This window comes from Pangasianodon hypophthalmus, chromosome 10 (genome assembly GCF_027358585.1).
Source record: "Pangasianodon hypophthalmus isolate fPanHyp1 chromosome 10, fPanHyp1.pri, whole genome shotgun sequence".
Classification (NCBI taxonomy): domain Eukaryota; kingdom Metazoa; phylum Chordata; class Actinopteri; order Siluriformes; family Pangasiidae; genus Pangasianodon; species Pangasianodon hypophthalmus.
Window position 1 is genome coordinate 20,027,156 of NC_069719.1, and position 22,712 is coordinate 20,049,867.

Sequence of the window (22,712 nt, forward strand, 5' to 3'; positions counted from 1 at the left end):
AGTGTTCTACACTGAATTGCTACATTACCGGGTAATATATAATCTATTTTCTGGTCTATTTATCCAAGTAAACTGGCAATTCAATGTATATAGAAGGTAGGTGCATGTCGTATACCTTTTTCTAATAAACATAGAAAAGGTCCTTGGTTTATCATTGGTTTATCATTAAATGCAGTGATAATTGATTATCCCTTATTACAGTGTCTTCAAATATAAAAATATTCAAATTCTGTAAGGCAGCTTGATGTATTTTTATGTTTTATGATTTTTTTATGATTGGTTTTTATAAAAACCTATATTATTATAATATATAATTTATTATAAAATATAAAAGCTCTTTCCCATTATCTATGTTCTTACAGATCTACTCAGGCCAGTTCCTATCTGATAAGAATGTGAAAACAGCAGTGGAGGTGGAGATCATTGGCTTGCCTGGAGACCCCAAACGCAAATACCGCACCAAATACACTGCCGTACCAAATGCCATCAACCCTGTGTGGAATGAGGAGCCCTTTGTGTTTGAGAAGGTGTGTAAACATATTTTAAATGATAGATATTATAGATATTATAGATATAATAAAACAAATCTAAAAAAAATGATAACTATGATTTTTTAAAACCTCTCTCTCTCTCTTTGTATATATATATATGTGTATATATATATATATATATATATATATATATATATATATATCTGTTTTATCTGTTTGTGTATATATATATATATATATATATATATATATATATATATATATATATATATATAATATATATATAATCTGTTTGTGAACAGATTCTGTTGACAGAATTGGCTTCACTTAGGATAGTGGCCTATGAGGAAGGCGGGAAATTCATTGGGCATAGAATTATTCCCATAGATGCCATCCAATCAGGTAAGTGAAAAGAGTTTACAGTCCCACATTCAACACCTGTGGATTTACAAATTACAAAACATAAACATAAAAAATGTCCCGCTCTGCATATGATACACTGCATGTGTGTGTGTGTGTGTCTCCAGGATTTCATCATCTTTGTCTGCGTAGTGAGAGTAACATGCCTCTGATGCTCCCTGCCCTGTTTGTCTACATTGAGGTGAAGGACTACATCCCTGCTGCTTTTGCTGGTATGCACAACCACAAAAACTAAACTAAGTTATCTGAAATATTTCTCTAAAAAAATTCCCTAAAATAACTAGGTTGAGTTTTGACAAGTTTTTATCAGTGTTGTAATTCTCTCTGCATGTTTGGGTTCTCAGATTTCACAGATGCTCTCTTCAATCCAGTAAAGTCTACAAAGCCTGCAAAACACGAGGCAAGTTTTAAACGCAGAACACAGTTCCGCACAAAATTGGCATTTAGCCAAATTTTTTTTACAAAATTTTTTTTTACTAATGCTATAATAATAATAATATCAATTAGGAAATGATTGATGCCTGTCAATAGCAGACTAAAGGTCCTCCATATATTGTGGTAAGAGTCATTAATCTAAATAGTCTTAATCTGCTTCCAGAGTGCTAACTTTGTAAGCAAATATGAGATGCCTGGTGCTGCAGCTGTTCCAGCCACAGGTAAGAAATATGCACAAATATGTTGTATTAATCAGAGATCAGCATTATATTAAATAGTAAAATTTGTAGACTATATATAAACTTCAGTGTCATAAAACATTTATAGTCTTCCACATTTTGCATTTATAGACTCTTTTCCTGTAACCATATATTTACAGTGCCTGAAGGTGATGAGGCCCCAGCAGAGGGCGACGCTAACTCTTCAGAAATACCTTCAGATGCGGAGCCTAAATCAGACGCCCCAGAGTCCACTGATGGAGAAAATCCCAAGTCAGATGACCAGCCAGCACTGGCTGATCAAGAGCCACAAGCTTCTGAAGCTGAGCCAAACCCTGAGGTGCCTGCAACCTCAGAAGATGCTCCTCCATCTGAAGCACCTCCACCCACCGAAGAGGCTCCTTCCACTGAAGCACCTGCACCTTCTGAAGAGGCTCCGCCCACTGAGGCACCTCCACCTTCTGAAGAGCCTCTGCCCACTGAGGCGCCTGCACCCACAGAAGAAGCTCCTCCCTCTGAGGCACCTCCACCTTCAGAAGAGGCTCCCCAAGAAACTCCTGCACCATCTGAAACCCCTGAGGCAGAGAATCCCGCTGATCCAAATGGTGAGCCTGCTGCAAAAGTGGAGCCAGAACCACAAGTTAATGCAGCTCCAGACTCTAATCCAGCTCCCAGTGTAGAGCAGGACGCTCCTGTAGTTGACTCTGCAGCACCTGCGCAGGTTGCTGCTACTGTTCCAAGTACAGAAACCTCCATGGCAGCGGATGCTGCTGGTGCAGCACCTGAGGGTACAGGGCTTTGTGGAGCTCTGGGTAGGCTGTGTAAGATGTGAACCAGAGCACAATGATTTATGTTCCAATGGTAATGGCTTAACATTGCACACACCAGTAGATGTCTAAAGCAAAACACCCTAAACATGTATATTTTCTGTCAAATATATGTATGAAAAATTATTTTAAAAAACTTGTACTTGCATGCTTGAACTTGTATTGCTTGAAATGACCTAAAAACAATTAAAAATCTCACTGTCTCACTCACCGTCTTTGTCTCTCTGCTGTCTCTCACACAAAAACATTCACACTCACAACCTCACTCACAAACATGCACACACACAGAGCTGGCCTCTGTGACCTGTGATGAACTGCAGCAGCACAAGAACTACCTGAAGGTCACCAAGAAGCAGGAGAAAGAGGTGAAAGAGCTGGAAAAGAGGTTCCAGAAGAAGGCCGAGGAGATAACTCAGAAATACAGTGACCTCTTCAAATCCCTCAAGAAGAAGACTTCCCCGAAGAAGAATGAGTAAACAGAGACCTATCACTGCTTTTATTTATTCAGTCCTGTTGAGAGTATCTATTTCTTTGAATTGGCAATCTTGAGGGCATAAATATTTTTCTGTGTCTTTGTGAATGTCATGCTGTTGTGTTGTGATGGGCTGTGCTGTGATTTTGGTTTCTCTGTGAAAATGTGTCTTAATCTGAATCCTTATTTAACCCCTTAAAGCCAATGATGACTTAGTTTCAATGTAGATAGTGAACAAGTCATAGTAGTCACTGAATAATATACTTTAAGGTGAATAAATAAGTAATATCTGTGGGTTTAAGGGGTTAAAACTGCAGCTGCATGACTAAAATTACTTGACAATCATGCCTAGAGTAAACCTAATATATATAATACATGTATATAATAGAATTTTAAAAATAACTGTCAAGTGTACAATCCAGGGATGAGCTACATTGAATACTGAGTAACTGACACTGTATTTAACTGATGACTCTGACTTATGTTTATAATCTATCATCCATAATGCAGGCCTCTACTACTAGGCATGGTTAAATCCATATTCAGTCACAATTTTTGAACCATTTACTATTATTTAAGCATTGGAGTTAATGCACTTCAATGTACCTGATCACTTGTTTGCCTGTAAGTCTGTTTTCTCCCATCATTATCTTTATTGAAATCCAAAGTGACTAGTTCTGGGGGAATTTGTAGTGATTGACTCATTTCTTTGCTGTTCAGGGCAGGGGCTGAGGGGCCAACAGCAGAGCAAATCAACGAGCTGAAAACGAAGCTGAAGACGGAGTTTCGCTCACTGTGGATTGAGAAATACGATCAGCTGAAGAAGAAGAAAGAGCAGCATGCCTCTGAGGTACCAATCAGCTCTTAATTCCACAAGACTAGATATTATAGGTGTCAGTGTTCTGATGCTTTTCCAGAAATTATTAACAAATACTTAATGTTAATATTGGTTAATAATAAAAGAAAGGTCAGGGGGGGTCTAGTTAGCATTATGCAAAGTGTATACTATTGGGTATGTTCTAGATAGTTCATTCTAGTTTGCCGCAGTATTAGCCTTTTGGCTTATTTGAAGTGCAAATGAGGTTCAAAGGATAAATATTCATAGAGCTGTTTAAAACACTTAACTACAGTTAAACATACTGCAAAACAGATGCCTAGTTCATCATCAGCTTATCAGCAAACACTTTTGTGAGTGCTCTGATCATAAGCATGAATGCACGCTTCAATAAGTACTTAATCCATCGAGGCCATTTGTGTCTGCAGCACACTGAACCAATCCTTACTATTTTCCCTACTTCAAGACACCTGATTCAGCTCGTGTACTTTGAATCACAAGTTTCAGAGCAGGAAGAATTTGAAGAATTCCTTTTTTTATTTTATTTTTTTTTTTTTTTAGTAATTTAGGTTTATATCTTTGGAGGACCTTTTAGTAAAACTAACCAGTGATATGCTTCTACCTTAATCAACCTACTGGCTACTTATCAAATCAGAATGTTAACTCAGGTGTGTTTGAGACAGGAAAACACTAAACTGTATAGTGTGCTGGAGATAGTATATAGTGTGTTGGAGATAAATTGGATAAATTATTACTAATAATTGAAATATTAGAAATTGTTATAATTTTTTAAAAATAATTGTATTAAACAGGGCTCCAGTCCATTGGACAAAAATAATCTGGTAAAAAATCAACAAGAAATAAAATAATAATACTATGTGCCTAATATGAAGGAAATTTGATTGTTTAAATTGAGTGAATCATTTGATAGTTTGCAATGTCAGCATAATCTGTGAATTCCCCTCAGTCAATTTACTAACCTCTTTAATGGAATTTATAATTATTCTTAAATAGAGATGTTTGTGGTAATGTTTTTAATACTGACTGTGTGTGATTATTTCTGTTTGTACATGCCCACACTATTTTCTAACATATTGCAGAATATATGAACATATTAGTAGCCTCATTTAAATCACACGTTACTAATGACCACCACTAATTCATGCTATTGAACGTGATCTTTACTTCATATCTGACAGCTCACTCGTGCCCACAGGAGAGTAAAACCTCCTTAAAACCTTTGTGTGACTTTTTTGTTTTTTATTGATTTGTTGATTTTTGTTGTCACAGGTGAACAAAACTGTGAAACTTTCTGGAAAGCTATCTACAAAATGTGCCTCCTATACATCTGTATTTTTAGGATCCATTTAGAATGCATTATCTGTTCATTCTGAATAATGCATCCATATTCGGTTACATCCCTAGTTTGTGGAACTCATTTGTAAAAAGAGAGAAATGTACATGACTAAAACACACACACACAGTGTAATAACAAGATGAACAGTAAGCATTGATATAATACAAAATATATACTCACTGTCCACTTTATTAGGAACGCCTGTAAACCTGCACATTCATGCAGTTATCTAATCAGCCAATCATGTGGCAGCAGCTCAATGTAAAAATCATGCAGATACAGGTCAAGAGCCTCAGTTAATGTTCACACAAACATCAGAATGAAGAAACGTGAAGTGTGATCCATCGTGGCACGAATGTTGGTACTAGAAGTGCTGGTTTGAGTATTTCAGAAACAGCTGATCTCCTGGGGTTTTCACACACAGCACAACTCTAGAGTTTACATAAAATGGTGAGAAAAACAAAAAAAATCATTGACTGAATGACAGTTCTGTGGGTGGAAATACCTTGTTAATAAGAGAGGTCAGAGGAAAATGGCCAGATTGGTTCGAGCTGCCAGGAACTCAAATAATCACGCTTTACAACTGTGGTGAGCAGATAAGCATCTCAACATGCACAAAACACTGAACCTTGAGATGGATGGTCTACAACAGCAGAAGACCACACTGGTTTCCACTCCTATCAGCCAAGAACAGGAATCTGAAACTACAGTGGGCACAGACTCACAAAAACTGGGCAGCACATTAAGCTTATGACCTGTATCTGCATGATTTTAGCATTATGCAGCTGCCACATGATTGGCTGATTATATAACTGCATGAATGTGCAGGTGTACAGGTGTTCCTAATAAAGTGGATGGTGAGTGTATATCGATGGGAAAAAAATACAAATGAAATGAACTTGATAGATGGAACAATTGGATAACTAGCAGAATATAGATGGATGGCAAACATACACTGAGAGTCTAGGCAATTATTAGAGTGTAGGGAAATATTTACCCTGAATACTGGGCTGTAGTTATTATGATGACTTTTAGAGAATTAAATGACTTTCTTGTTTTTTTTTCCACCATGCCTTGTGGTAGGCTCCTTCTAATCCTGTCTCTGCTTTTGTGATGTGCAAAGTTCCTATAAGTGATTGGACTGATATGGCTCTCCACTGCTGGTTTGACACTCATGACTATAGGTGTTTAATCACATAGTTCTCTAACACATCTAGATCACTGTCCTCCTGCCAATGCAGTTTGTGATGATGGTTTTCTCAGGTAGCAGGTAGCACATGGATCTATTAGTCTCCAGGTCAATACTGTCAGTATTTTAGATCACTAAGCTAAATCACACACTTGGTTTATTAATATTACAAATTTGACTATTTGAAATTAGTGTCATCTAGATAAATCTGATAAATGTGATATAACTGTACAGCAGGTCATATGCTGTATATGGCAATCAGGACAGAATCAGTCAGTAAATCTTTCTTTTGAATATTATATATATAGGTTCAGGAACTCAAGGTCCATTTCTGGCTAACTACGATTTTTGCCATTGGTCCATTCCTGTGTCCATATTCTCTGAGCTTACTCGTAATAAAAGTAATCAAAAATTCTTACATCCAAATCCTGCCCAGTGTGCTGGCATTTTTGCAGAAGTCTTGAATTCAATTCAACTCAATGGGGACAATCTGAGAAGTTGCCACCATGTGGAGGACGTTACTGGCTGCATCAATATTAGTCCGAAGTGGCATCTTAGTTTATTATATCTGTTCTCTCCTCTCAGTTCATTGGCAGTGCACCAGGATCTTGTGTCCTCATTAATCCCCCCTTAGTGGAGCTCTTTATGGAGATGCTCCCTCTAATCAGATGGTCTGCATGGATCAGGGAAGTCAGCAGTACTTCACTTCTAGTTGCACACCAGTACTGCTGCATAAGCACTCACGTAACCCCATATCAACCTGCCCACACTTCTGCATAGCAGAAAAACAGCTGCAGAACATTTCTCTGTGCTGTATTAACAGGTGGTGAATTTCAAAACTGTGTGATGCTCTCATAACATCAAGTAGACAATCTACAGTATGTGCACTAGTTGTCTCTAATTCGTGTTTATATTTGAGACAATGATAGATTATCAAGCAATTTTTATTACAATAACTTCGAGATGAACACAAGTGAGTACATATTTGAGAATGGTAGAAGCACACATTTAACATCAATGCTGTAAGGGCATAAAAGTCATAATTAATATATGGCAGATTGGTAGTGGCCAGACGGGACAGCTGGTGGGTGTCCTGTGGGTGTAAGTGCAACTTCCTGTGTTCTTTCTATGTGTACTTTCTATGTTCTGTGTTAAAGTGTTTGACCAAGCTGCTGGAGATGGCTACAGAGAGACACGCCAGTGAAATGAAGGCACTGAACAGGTTTGTATATGTGTGTATGTGTGTGTATGTGTGTGTGTCTGTGTGTGTGTGTGTATACACTTGACCTTTTACAATAGAGAAAAACACACAAATGAGTGATGAGTCACCCTGTGTTGCAAGCTATCTAGCTTTCTCATTCTACTAATGGATTGGAGTGCATTGTGTGTGTGTATGTGTGTGTGTGTGTTTATTACCTTTTTTGCTGTATGTGTTTTGATTATGAGGCTATTCTCTGTGATTTTATGTATCCATACAATCCATATTGTATCTTCAGTGCCTTTCAGAATTTTTATTGTAAGTTCTGTTGCGATCAAAAAGAGAATCGGAGAGTCTGGGTGTTGTAAAGTGAAATTTTTTTTTAGCTCCGTGGTTTTGTTCTGTGAGAATACATGTTTACAAATGCTGAATAGTGTTACCAGCCAAATCTATTTGTGTATGTGCCTTTGTGTACATGACAGAGACAGAGAAAGATAGAGAGAGAGAGTAAATTAGATTCCAGTGGACAGAGCTCTGTATCTGTATCATGCTGTTTTCCTCTTTTCAGTGAAAGTAAAGCGGGGAAGAAGAAAGAATCAAAAAGCTCAGGTTCCGAGAAGAGCAGGTGAGGTGACACCTTGTATCATACATACGCACACACATAAACACCACACTATTCTCATCTTGGTATCTAATAGCAACCTGCTTTTAAACTCCTTGGCAATATTTGCCAGGAGTAATATTCAGAATGTAACATCATAAATTTGTTTTGCCAAAGCAATATTTAAAACACTCAGTTTCCTTAATTATTTATTTCTCCAATGTCCTAATTATTATTGATTTACTTTGTATGCTTTTTCTATGTCTCACTTTTAATAGCTGTTAGTAAATTTCATTTTGAATTTGAATTTTAATATATAGATAATTAATCTAATGTATGCAAAATGCAGTTCAGCAGTTCTAAAGTAGCCCAGTTCCACAGGGTAACTGTGGACACACAACACTAATCACCATGAATGTGGCATATAGGCTAAGACTACACTATATGGCCAAATGTTTGTGGACACCTTACCATGACACCCATATAACCTATAACTAAGAGGTCTAGCTCAAATACGTTCCAACATGACAATGCCCCTGTGCAGAAAGTGAGCTCAATGAAGATATGGTTTGCCAAGGATGGAGTGAAAGAACTCGAGTGGCCTGTATGAAGCCCTGACCTCAACCCCAGAGATGAACTGGAATGCTGACTGCACCCCAGGCCTCCTCACCCTGCATCAATGCCTGATCTCACAAATGCCCTCTTGACTCCTTGTCAACAGTCACGTTCCCTGAGGTTATTATAACAGCAAAGGGGGACTAACCCTGGAATGAGATGTTCAGAAAAGCACATATGGGTGTGATGGTCTGGTGTCCATAAACTTTAGGCCATATGGTGTACCAGGCCAAAACTTTAACAGCCAGGATTTGAAATTCCAAAGGACCCGTTAGACAGTTATTATTTGTTTGTGTCATGAAGACACAATGCATGTGTTCTGGTTTTACCAAAACCAACACAGCAGACAAACAAAAGGTCTAGGTAATACTCAAACATAAGGCAGACAAATATCAGGTGATCAGCAAACAGGCATAACATCCAAACACTAAAAACAGGCAGATAACAAAGGCTTAGATTATCACAGATACAATGCTCTAGAGAGACTTCACGAACATTAAGTTTACTATTTAAAAGGAGTATTGTGATTGGATTAAAAAGCCTTAAAGCTTTGCATATAACTTTACATACATAATAAACACTAAGAAAATCATAGAATGGCTTATTTTCTCCTCCTGCTTCTTTTTTCTCCTGATATATTATCCACTAACCAAAACGTCATTCATCTTTCACATTTCAGGGCCAAATCTGGCTCTTGAAAAAAATCCAGTACAATGTATAGAAATTAGTCAGATGGCTTCACAAGCTGCAAAAAGATGAGACATGAGTTCAGATTCAAAGACCTTTGTTATCTCCTGCTCATATCAGTCACTTCAAACTGATTCTCAAATTGAGTCACTCAGTGTTTTTGTTTATATAGTTTGAATGTGCAGCATGTAACACATTGCTAATATATTACAGCTTGAAGAAGTGCAAGAGTAAGGAACAGCTTGACGATAATGACGATGCGCAGGTAATTAATATTGTCAGTGCAGTGTGAAAGATCGAGTGATTGATGGAGGACAAATGGGAAGAATGAGAGGTCATCTATTAAAGAAAAAGACAGGAGAGAGGAGAGAAAGCATTCAAGCAAACATGTCCAAACCCGTAACCATGGCTACTGTAGTGAGCTTGTAGACAAAAAGAGAGATTTGCTTTTAGACACACATGCGAGCACACACACACACACACACACACACACACACACACTGAAATCAGGGCACCCTGACTAAAGAGCAGTTTGCTGTGAGCATGTGGGATCTGACTAATTCTCTTTCACATACTTGCTCATCAAAATTCATTCAGTGGTTTTATAGCACCGAATCATTCTGGAAATCTGGAGTGTTACAGCAAAGTTTAAAGAACTTTATCCATTTATTAATCCACAGTTAGGTTCTGTGTTTAGTTTTGTGTCATTTCTGTAACAATGGCTACAGTGAGTTTATCTCATTTAATCTCTTTTCAATCTCTTTTCAAATTTAATTGATCAGAAATACTTGATTAATTTCATGTAACAACATGGCTTTGACAGTAGTGCTAGCTGTAATTCAAATCCCAGATTTATATTAATATGCTCATTCTAATATGCTACATAACAACTTACACAGACAACTTACACAAAAACATGTAATTGTTGATATGATTAATTTTTCCTGTGAAAACAATAAATATTACACATTTAATATTTCTGACGGAGTTTCCAGTATCAGTGTATTGTAACAGAAGGAGGTAAATCTGTAACTTTAAAGTTTTCCAACACAGAAGAGTCTTCAGGACAGAGGGCTTTGCAATTTGCAGTTTCTTGGTGACATGACAAGCTGTATTTTTATGCCTCTGCCACTTGGTGGAGGAGGCATTGTGTTTTTGGGTTTTCCATCTGTGCGTCCATCTGTGCGTCCGTTTGAGATTCTCGTTAGCTCGATGTCTCAAGAACGAGTGGTCGAATGTTTATAGGATTTATATGGAATTATCATTGTAACCGTCAGATGAACTGATTTGTTCTTTCCTTTTCATTGTTTCCGTTAAGAGTAATTGGGGCATACAAATTAGTAACAAGAAAGACTAGACTTCTTGGTGGCAGAGGCATCCCCCTGGCAGAAGAAAAGAGTCTTGTCAGGGAATGATTATTTATAGCTGTTATCATTTAAATGATAAAAGGAATTAACTTTCACAGATGTTCCACAACATTAAATGCTACTATAAACTGGTTAAAAAAAAAAAAAAAAAAAGCATGATATGCTGTTCATTATATTAAAAAAATCACTGTAGTATAAGAGGAATAAAACACTTCCAAGCATGCTGTTATTAGAAAATAATCAACTTTGGGCCACATCACTTCACATTGTTGCTTATTTTCCTATCATAGTATGCCCTGTTGTGTTTTATTCTTTAAATAATGTTGGGGCACTACTAAAATTTTCAATTAAATATACTCAGTAGATACAATGTATCTGTAGATACAAGCATGGACATTGACAGAATGTATTTGCATGCATTCAGTTACATAAATGTAAGTGTGAGAAATATGTGCACAGTGTGAATCTTGTAAATGTGACTGGCCCTTCTGCCTTCAGTCTGCATCTACCGATGGCATTTCATCACAGGAGCTGGAGCAGAAACTTAAGAAGAAACAGGCTGAAACTCTGGCTGACATCAGAAGCGTGAACAGTCAGGTAACCTACAACTCCATTTCTACCATCCTCCATTAACAGAAAGGTTTGACAACTGAGAGAGAGAGAGTAAATTATATGGTGGATAGGTGTAAGTGAATGCATTTAAAAGTTATTTACTGTTTTACAAAGCTCTTTTGCTGAAATTGAGTCTGTGGTGGAATGGGCATCCCGCATGGTCATGGGTTGGATGCTGTAAGGATAGTTAGAATAAGAGTTCAGTTGCTAAAATTTTGGATACACAAGATCATATTTTTCTTTGTCTTAAACACATTTTGTTAAAAAAAAGGCTTATGGTTGAAATAGTACAGCTAATGTCTATGTATACCTTTATTTAATTCTGTATTGAAATGTATATTTAATAAGTAGTTTTTACTTCAAACAATTAGATATCATTTAGAACATAAGAGATGCAGACGAGTACGTCCAGCAGACTCAACATCCAATGTCAAATGTCTTTACCCATTCATCAAGTTTATTAAGCTGGATGTCTGTCATCTGGCTTTGGTGACACATACACCTGTGTTTCATCAGCAAAACAGTGGAGGCTAATACAATGTTTAAGTAGCAGCGGATAAGTATATATAAGTAAAAGGTAGAATATATAAGTGAAAACCAATGGCCCTCGAACTGAGCCTAGGAAAGAACTGTTCCCTTAACCCCAACACGTCTACAAGAATATTGTGATCTATGCCTTCAAAAACTATACTGATAGCAAGTAGTACAAACAGAGACATAGCCCTATTCAAAGGCCAGTAGTAAGTCATTTACAACTTTACAACCAGTGCTGTCTTAGTTCTCTGATGTGGCCTACAACCTGACTGAAGTATTTCATGGTTCCTGTGGAGGTATGAGATCAGTTACTGAGCTACAACCATTTCTAGGACCTTGGAGATATAGGGATGGTTTAATTTTGGTGTAGCAAGTGCTCAGTGTATTTGGGAAATATAAGAAAAGCCTCCTCGGTGATGCTCTCTCATGAAGTTATCTGAGAAGATGCCAAGAATGTGCAAAGCTTCATCTGGAATACTATGAAAGTTAATTTTATAAAATAAAATAAATAAGATCTAAGCCAGGAATAGTTTTGATCTGTTTAACACTTTTCTTTACTGCACAATTATATAGATGCTATTTCATAGTGTTGATGTTTGCATTATTATTTTAGTAGAAAATGATAAAAATGGATATATTGTGCTGGAGTCCGCCTGGAGCATGCTTCCTTTGAATGACAAATCTGTATGATAAAACTCTGTCTGTGGATGGTTCTTAGACAGATTGATCAGACCTCTCTGGACATGTACAATATGACCAGCTATTAACAATGTAAAAATGACATCTTACCAAGTAAAAATATCAATTTTAAACATTTATAACTAGAAAGAGCAAAATTATCTGCAAACAGAAGATTGAACTGTGTAAAAGCATCTAAAAACAGGCTGAATATTCTTATATTTATATTTATAATAATCACAAAATAAGAAATAATAGGTCAATTTGCCCATATTCAACATATATTCACTTGCTAAGATATCATTTTTGCTGTGACGAAGGCTGTGACTCTGATGCAAGACCTGAATATACAGTTTGTATAAGTATGAAAGTGTAATAAAGCCAAACACCAATGAATAATCTTTAACCTCTTACCTTTTCAATTCTGCACACCTTCAGATGAACCAGCAGGCTGTATCAGAGCATGCTAAGAAGATGTGGTCTCTACCAGGTGATCTTAAGGAAGCAGTGAATGCCTGTGTGGGCGCTCACTTCCCGGAGCATGTAGATAAGACTGAAGGCACCAAGTCAGAGCAGGATGGCCAATATGGCCAAGTTTACCGGGGCTGATGTCCATTCAGCTTTCTCTCCTTAGCTCTCCTTATCACTTCTGCAGATGTAGTCGAAAGGTACACTTGAAATAGTTTGGAAAATCATTCTTCAGGAACTTAACAATGCTCATGTTTCAATCCACATGTTGATATAGTTTCTGAGTGAAATGGGTGCAATGTGCCAGAATTTCTCTCATGATATTTGTAGTAAAGCCACTGGCACCATGGTTTAAAGAGATGTAAAAGAGACAATCACCTGCAGAACTGTGCTGTTACAGAAATGTGTCAGTTGTGATTTTAGGATGTATTGAATAGTTATTACAAAGGACATTGCTCTATGATCTTTATTTAGCACTTCCAGTTATTTATGGGAGCATTTTGGTATGTGTACATTTGGAACACATACAGAGAAATGTCTATGGTCTTCATTTAGTACATATAGAATACAATCTAATGTTACTTATTAAGGAGATACAAGTGATGTCTCACTAATTACGAAAATAAACTTAATTAAAGAACGCTCAGGCTTAAATAATAGTGTATTCTCTTTATTTAATATTTCTCTATCTAAAATGTAATAAACATTTACAGCTAGGTAACTGTGTATGTCATTTATTTTCATATGATAATATGGCAGTAATGTGATGAAATATGAGATATCATTGTTAATATTAATGTTAATGATATTAAAGTTATGAGAGATTTTGAAAAAGATTAAAAGCAATCCAATGATGGAAAACATTTTCAAAAGCCACAGTTTATCGGGGTGAGCCTAAAACCTTCACACATTTCACTCAACAAATAGCACTAACAAATATGAATAATAGACAGTGAGGGAAAAGTCAATGTTTATGCATTACATTTACTGAGTGCAGTCACTGTGTTAGTTCATCACAGTTCAGTCTGAACATGCTTGTTGAAAACACTCCACACCTACACACACATCTTTCAGTCTCTGTCATTTAACCACACAATTATCGAGCCATTTTAATGAAACTGTCTCCTGCATAATATATACTTGGTTGAATAATATAAGCTATAAGGCTGATCAGATTTCCGTAAAAAAAAAGATTGCTGGTTAAGATGTTATTGAGATATCATTGTTAGACTAAATGCTTGGACATGCTGGTCTACTTTAGGTATTACAAAATGTACGGACTGAAAGAAATTAACATTAACAAACCATGAACTAAAGAATTAATAAACTAAATAACGTTTGTTTAAATTTTAACAAAATACACCTGTATTGATTAATGTTTATTTAATCCATGACTAAATGTAAGTCCACATAAATCACATAAATTAAAAATGTTAAACTAGAACATGAGTTCTAGTTTAGTTTAGCCTAGACACTAACCTGAGCTCAGGATTGAAGTCTGTTTGGAGTTTCACATGTTCTCCCCGTGTTCGTATAGGTTTCCTCTATGTTCCTGGTTTTTTCCCACTGTCCACTGTGCAGTTTGGTGGACTGGCTATGCTAAATTGCCCCTTGGTGTCAATGAGTTTATGATTGTGCATGCAAATTGCAATGGACTGGCATTCCATGGAGTGAATTCTCTTCCCTGTGAGATTGGCTCTGCCTTAACCAGAGTAAAGCAGTTACTGAAGATGAATGAATGAATGAAATAACAACATGTTCCTACATGCTTATAATTTACTGATGTCTGGTTTCCAGGTGTAAATATTTTTACATTGTATTCTAAAATTGTAGAATATTTACCAGTTAAGAGAAACATGTTAAGGTGTTCATGTTGGTCATTGTGGTCTTGACTTTACTCAGTGATGGTATGAACATTGCTAAATACAGGGGTTGATTATTTGGTTTATTATATAAATACACCAGTTAATAAAAATGTTAGTTACTTTGTTAATTTAACTTATGGTGTATTGAAAATGCTGAAGTACACGGTTTATTATTCATGTTAAGTAATAAATAATTTAAAAAATATTAAATAATATAAGGTAAGGGTACCTTAATATAAAGGATTAGAATATTGTATATAATATCAATTGTGCACATTTTGTAATATATGTAACATCATATCTTACCATAAATATAAATTTGAACATACATATTAGCTGACCTCTAATAATATGTAACCATCTATTTTATCTTCATGCTACTTTTAGAAACACAAAAAGCAATTAGCCTATGTCTAGACAGAAGCAGTTTCTATTAACTAGGCAGAAAAACAGCCTGGCTTTTGTTTTGAGGCTTCAGAAATATGTGGCATGTGGCTGGGCTGCTGGAATCTGTCACATGGCCTGTAACCGTGCAGTTCGAATGAATCTCCTCCTCCTGTTTTGAAAGGAAGAGTGGCAGAGAGCTGTATTCGCAGCCTTATTGAACACACAAACCCACTGTGGCACTGCTGTGTGAGTTGTAGTCAAATGATAGATTCAGCTCCAGTTTTCCTTAATTACACTGTTATGATTTCAAAAGATGGCTCACTCTCTTTAAATAGCCCAGGTGAGTGAAGAGCTTTGACATGTGTCTGGAGCATACACATAGTTTTGAATGTCTGAAGTTAATATCTGAAGTTCATCTATAACTAACAAATAAAAAAAAAACATTATCAGTATCAATCTTTACTCTTCTGGGAAGGATTTCCACAAAATTTTGGAGCATGTCTGTGGGGATTTGTGCTCATTCAGCCACAAGAGCACTGGTAAGGGTGGGCACTGACATCAGGGATGCAGGCCTTTGGCGCAGTTGGCATTACAATTCATCCCAAAGGTGTTCAGCGGGGTTGAGGTCAGAGCTCTAAGCAGGCCACTGAAGTTCTTCCACACTTGGCAAATCATGTCTTCATGGACCTCGTTTTTGCACAAGGACATTGTCATACTGGAACATACTTGGGCCCCTTTGTTCCAGTGAAGGGAAATTGTAAACCTACAGCATGCAAAGACATTCTATACAATTGTGTGCTTCCAAATTTGTGGCAATGGTTTGAGGAAGACCCACACATAGGTGTAATGATGAGGTGTCCACAAACATTTGGCCATATAGTGTATAAGGATGCATAATAAAACAAGTGTGGAGATATTCAGACAATGAAGACAAATGTTTTATTTTTATTTTCTTCTAAAATTTTGATTAAAGATTAAGGTGATTAAGTTCTATTTCAACATTGAGACCTTCAACTTTGCCTACTTGATGTAGTATTTGATATTTTAAAAAAGATACATAGATTGCTGTCATACATCCATTATTTCCCATTCACCTCGTACATGTCAAATCTCTTGTACACTTTGGAGCTATCTGTGTAACAGCTTTTGACTTCAGTCAGAGCTTTAGGTGACCTGTCCTCCAAAGCTGGAGACTGATCTCCTTCCATGTGTTCATAGCTACATTGAGTGTATTTTATACTTTTTGGAGCCATTTTGAGCTGAGTGTCTAACTTGAGTTGGCTTCCCTTATTAGCTTGCTACTCAGGATATCTGTCACTCATGCGCTGTCCGTGAGTTAGCTATGAACTGTTCTGTTGCTCGTTATGGCACTCACCTCACAGCCCCTTGCAGGGTACAATTTCCCTCAGTGTTTCCCTCAGAGTTTACCATGCCTCTCTTCCCATAGCTGCTCTCCACCATTGAGCTTGCAGAGTTAGGACTCCACTAACATGCATCCGACTTGCGAACCTTTGGCTAATCATGGCTAACACAGTCAAGTGGCTCTCCCTCAACATGCCACCCATTGTTGAGCTTGCTACACTGAGACTTGAGTGGGGTCTCCCTCCACATGCCCTCATTGCATACAGTTGATTGTACAGATGGTGGCAGTAACTTTGTAGCATGTTTGGTTTGTTTAGAAATTGTTCCTAAGGCAGAACGGGATTATAGAAGTCCACATTTTTTTTTCTGAGGTCTTGGCTGTGTTGCCTGGATATTCCCATGGTACAAGTTAACATCGGCACTCCTAATGGCGTCAGTGTGGTGGTCCTTTCCAAACAACTTTCCAGTTAGTCTTTATGTATGTAACTGTGGTTCTGTTCAGGAACTCAGTTAGAAAGAAAGTTCCAGGGAATGATGGCTATATGGCAATGGTATTTATATCAATGGTATTTATTTGACAATGTCATGCAGTCACTTTGTGACTTTGTTGAAGGCCCTGACATGCACGTGCCCCTGCACAAGAAGGTAGCCAGGTGACATTCACGGCCCTTGGCAGTTATCAGGCATTCACAGAAATACAGTTCTGAATGTAACTTGCGATATATGAAGTGAAAGAACACAGTATGCTTCAATATTTATGTGCATTTGTGGTTCATTCATTTGGAATAATATCACGTTCATTGTTCATTCCCCTCCCTTTTGGTGAGTATTACTATTGAGACAAATTAAAGTAAGCAGTATAGTTCAGCAACAGTGAAGACATCACCATATTACTGCATTCTTTTTTTGCCAAGACTGAGCCATTTTGTGTTAACTGGTTGTGTTATAGGGTTTCTGGTTTCATTTTCAGCAAGAGAGATACATGTATGCTTGATTGGATATTGTGCTAAAATGCTGATTGTTTATTCATAAAGCACTACTCCAAAATACCTAAAAAACTCATATGTATTTTCTCAATTATAATCAAAGCTTCTCTGCTTTTGCACTGCACTGAATCTGACACTAAGTGCCTACCTAAATGGGTGTTATTGGGAAGCTCTTTCAGTCCACCATACTTTTCTTACCTTCCCCTTTAGTCCTTGGTGACCATTTTCCTCAGGCTGGCCAATGTGTGATTGCTATGTCCTTACACACCATGATGAGTGCTATGAGGGCATGAGTCAGTCACTGTGAGTCATTTTCAGTCTTACAGAATTATCTTCCAGAAACCCATGGACATCTCACCATCTCACCAAACTGGTGGCAAAGGAGTCTCCTTGTCCTGTCCTACCTCTCAAAGTCATTATGTTAAATAACTTGCTAATGACGAATGTTCTTTTCTGGGTGTGTGAGTGTGATGAAGTGAAAGTAGTAAGGGAGAAACGGTTAATCAGCATATTTGTACACCTTCTGGTGTTTTATATTATGCACACTGATGTTTTGTGTGCTAAAGAGTTATTATATTCCTAAAAAGGTTCTTCTTGACCCCCTTCTGTTAGGGTAGGGTTCTACATAGAAACTTTTAAGCGTTGTCCTTGAGGACCAACCAAAGAAGAGTTCTAGATGTAACCTTTTTTCTAATTTTCAAGAATGCTTTAAAATATTAATTAAAATAAATTTAAAAACTATTTTAAAAATAAATATAAAACAACACAACATTTTTTATTTTCCTAAAGATGGTCTACTTTAAATCCTCCCAACAACAACAACAACAACAACAACAACAACAATAATAATAATAATAATAATAATAATAAAAGCATTTGAAAAAGCATTTTCGGGGGCCAAGCACCCAAACTCGCTGAGCCGCACATTAACAGACACGCTACAATTGTTGCCTAAACAAGAGTGATTTGTAGTTTCATTCATGATATGTATGTGGAATACAGACAGTGGTGGAATTCTCTGACTGTAGGAGGAACAAATGGGCAGCAGAGTGGCATTGCTGCTGCAGCTGCCACTACTGCTGTGACCTGTGGAGTTGTCTGTTGCTATTTTGACCTTTGTCGTGATTGCTACAGCTCTGACCTATTTTTTTCCTCTTACAGTTAAAAAACATCTAAGGTATTTATGTTTTTTGTCATCAGTCTGGGCCTTCCCCCCCACTTCGTGCAAGTTTAGACAGGTCTTAAAATGATGTGAGGCAAATTTGGTGAAGATTGAAGAAAATTTGAGGATGAGTAGCAAAAATGGCTAATTAGATGGAAGCATTTTCTGCATGTTATTGTAACTTTGGACCAATAACTGGTGCTGTCACAAAATTTGTTGCATAGACTCAGGGCATAGTCCTAAAGATGCCTACCAAGATTTGTGTCAGTGTGCAAGGTCATTGCTGAGATACAGCCTCACTTCCTGTTTGGCGGCTTCGCTGTTAGATTTGTTGGCACATTACAGGCAAACCATTTGGAATATCAACATTCTTTTGATAATTTTTGTCCAGGTTGTTCTCAGTATGATGTATGCCAAATTAGTTGTTGATTGGACATAATTTATAGGAGAAGTAGTGAAAAAAACATTTTTGACAAAATTCAAGATAGTCAACAGGAAGTACACTTGAATTTCAGATCTTGGTTTACATTCACTTCAGTTTACCGCAGGGAAATACAGGGAAAAAGAACTGAATTTAGCACAAACTCTTCAAATGATATAAGGAAAAAAAGTTGTTACAGTTCTGGACCACAAGGCAGCGCAGTCACAAAATGTCTTGATTACATTCGGGGCATGGTCCTGAAGATACGTATCAAGTTTCATGATGACACATAGATGCATTGCTGAGATACACCCTCACATCCCCTTTTTCGCATTTGCCAGCGCATTACAGGAGAACGGTAAATCTTTGTGAGGCTTACTCTGAAGATGACATTGGCCAAATTTGGTGATGATTGGACAAAATTTGGCAGAGGAGTAGCGAAAATTTAATTAGGCAGAAATTGACGTCATAGGGTGCATCGAACTTGGCTCAACCCAGAAAATCCAGGGATGCCTGGCTTTTAAATTTTGGACACACAGTTCAAAAGTTACGACTATAAACATACTTCCAAATTAGGCCAAAAATTGACCCGATGGTGGTGCTTACACCCTCCCCAATCAGTGTGCCAAATTTCACAACTTTTTACCAGACAGTTCTATGGGCAGCCATAGACAACCTAGCCAGAAGAAGAAGAAGAAGAAGAAGAAGAAGAAGAAGAAGAAGATGAAGAAAAGGTAGAATAACAATAGGGTGCCTACGCACCTTCGGTGCTTGGCCCCTTAATAATAATAATTAGTAGTAGTAGTAGTAGTATAGTAATAACTTTTTCAAAACATAACACTTACTAAAAAATAATAACAAACTAGTGTATAAACATCTATGATTAAAACATTTGTAACCACCTGATATTAGTGTTCTTTAGCTACCTTTAATTACCAATGATGAGTGGAAACAAGTATCTTATACTAGATGGCAGAATGTACAAAACTAAGCAACACGGTCAGTTGTATAAATAGGCATGTCATAAAGACAGTTTGTGACACACAGAAGACACTTTAGTGGATTTTAATAGAATACTATAACACAAAACAAGACTGATAACTAGAAAGAATGTGAGCATGTATGTGAACTACTAGGAACCATTCACATTAAACCAGAAAGTGACAGTATAAGGACCACACAGAGTACTGACAATGAATTAAATTTAGGAAGACACCATACAGATTACATTTATCTTAGGAAGAGAATACAAACACACAGACCATAAATAATTCAGATTATGATAATAGAAATGTGACACAGGGAAGTGGCAGAGCAACAGCACATTATACTTGTAAGACTGAAAGGTTGTGAGTGCTTATAAATAGTCCTTGATTGTGCTGGGAAATGGACTGTAGCTGTTAGTAATCAGATAAAATGGAGAGCCGAATGCATGCTTCTAAGGGCAGGGTGGTTGTAGAGGCATATAAACGTGCAAAGGTTGAGGCTGCAACATGTAAATTTTAGGTTATAATCTGTTTCATTTGTAAGCATCTCATCAGTAAGAACATAAGTACAATCCAGAAGATGATATTGTGTACATGATATTGCGAAGATATATTTAGTTAAGTTCAGTTCATTTTATCAGCTCAGGATGCTCTCAATGGTAGAATGTAGAATGTACATAATGTATTTATGTACATAAATATGTTACTGCTACACTAATCAGAATTAGGAACTGAACATAATAAGGTATAACAGCTACACACTTTATTTCTGGCCTCTGCATTTATGTAGCAGTTGTTAAATCCAATTCAATTCTATTTTATTTATAAAATGCATTAAACTTTGATTTATATGTTACATGTCAGGCTTTGTACCAGCTTCTTTGTCAGATTAGCAAAACAAGCTAATTGAACTTGATATGTACACTACGTACAGTGGATATAAAAAAGTCTACACACCCCTGTTAAAATGTTCAGCAGAGTCAAGAATAGAGAAAGCATAAATAGAGGAAGAGAAAGATATTGGGTCAACCCCTTTCAGATTACGATAAGATATTAGCATTTTTGTCTTGATTTTTGTAGGTGAATGGTGAAATTGTCAATAAGCTTATTGTCAGAGATGCCAGTAATTAAAACATTGTTTAGCCCAGATGAACAGATCAGATCAAGTGTGTGACCACAAGAAAGCGTGGGAAAGTTCACATGTTTAAGGTTAAAGCATTCCAGTTTTGACATAGGTTCATTGTTTTTAGCAGAATCAATGTCCACATGGATGTTGAAGTCACCAAGTAGTATTACAGGTGAAGATGTTGTGCAAGCAAGAGTAAGTAGTTCACTAAGTTCTGAGGAAAAGTCTAGATTCCATTTTGGAGGTCAGTAGATTAGTATTAGCACTGTTGGACCACCCACCTTAAATGCCAAATACTCAAATGATGTTATATCATGGTAATCAGCACTAACTATTTTGATTTTGTTGCAGTAAACAACAGCAAGCCCACCACCCATACCTTGAGAGAAAAGCCATAGATGAGCTCACACAGACAGTTCTCAGGTCCCAGTCAGGTGCTGGTCATTCAAAAGCTAAATGCAGAAAATATGATGAGGCATATCTTGCTGGCACCAGATTTTTTTTATAGGTTTAAAGGGGGGCGTGACCAAAAAAGTTTGAGAAGCACTGCTGTAACCACATGGAGTAACCAAATTGAGGTGTAAATCATCATTGGGCATTTGCCAATATATGGCCGCAAAGAGCTTACAAAGTAGATAAGGGATCTTATTGTTGAAAAATATCAATCTGGAGAGGGATACAAAAAATTTCCAAGGCATGGAACACTGTAAAGACAATAATCAACAAGTAAGAAAATATGGCACAACAGTGACATTACTAAGAACAGGACGTCCCTCTGAAATTAACTGGCAGCTGGGACTGGGACTTTAGTCAAGTCAAGTCAAGTGGCTTTATTGTCATTTCAACCCTATATAGCTGGTTACTCAGTGAAACGAAACAATGTCAAACAACACAGACCTACAAGACACTACACATTTCTACCTAAAGTGCACATGCAAACATGTGCAAACAGCACAAGCCAGTACAAAAACTACTAAAACGGTTCAATAAGTAAGACAAAACAACAACTATTGAAAAATGGAACAATAGGCACAGTGAGAGACAGTGCAGCGCCAACCAGTACACAGTTCTAGTATGAAAGTGTCAGATATAACAGTAATGCAAAAGAATAACAATGTAATAAATTGCTGTGAATGTAAACATAACATACTATGACAGTATTACAGATAAGCTTATACTATATATGGACATATCAGTTATTTGGGTAGCAGCCAGGTATTGAGTATAATAAAGACAAGAACTTATATACAACATTTTATAAATACAATAGCAGCAAAAGGTTGCAAGGTAGGTAGCAACTATGGAAATGTGCAAAAATTGCAAAGGGAGTGGGATGGTGTTCAGTTGAGTGTGTGTGTGTGTGCTGTCAGTTCAGTCTCTGAGTGTTTGGGAGTCTGATGGCTTGGGGGAAAA

At 37.0% G+C, this 22,712-nt stretch overlaps 1 protein-coding gene across 1 annotated transcript in view; it reads left to right on the forward strand.

Moving 5' to 3' along the window:
• Nucleotides 1-13,681, forward strand: part of plcb2 (phospholipase C, beta 2) — a 34,297-nt gene extending 20,616 nt beyond the window's left edge. Inside the window, exons 20-32 of the mRNA XM_026933767.3 lie at nucleotides 363-527; nucleotides 794-893; nucleotides 1,019-1,123; nucleotides 1,256-1,311; nucleotides 1,510-1,567; nucleotides 1,726-2,169; nucleotides 2,680-2,863; nucleotides 3,584-3,713; nucleotides 7,402-7,466; nucleotides 8,011-8,067; nucleotides 9,559-9,610; nucleotides 11,211-11,309; nucleotides 12,975-13,681. Coding sequence (XP_026789568.3) covers nucleotides 363-527; nucleotides 794-893; nucleotides 1,019-1,123; nucleotides 1,256-1,311; nucleotides 1,510-1,567; nucleotides 1,726-2,169; nucleotides 2,680-2,863; nucleotides 3,584-3,713; nucleotides 7,402-7,466; nucleotides 8,011-8,067; nucleotides 9,559-9,610; nucleotides 11,211-11,309; nucleotides 12,975-13,145 — 1,686 coding nt within the window. The 3' untranslated portion in view covers nucleotides 13,146-13,681. The remainder of the gene's footprint in view (nucleotides 1-362; nucleotides 528-793; nucleotides 894-1,018; nucleotides 1,124-1,255; nucleotides 1,312-1,509; nucleotides 1,568-1,725; nucleotides 2,170-2,679; nucleotides 2,864-3,583; nucleotides 3,714-7,401; nucleotides 7,467-8,010; nucleotides 8,068-9,558; nucleotides 9,611-11,210; nucleotides 11,310-12,974) is intronic.
• Nucleotides 13,682-22,712: the final 9,031 nt, after the last annotated feature.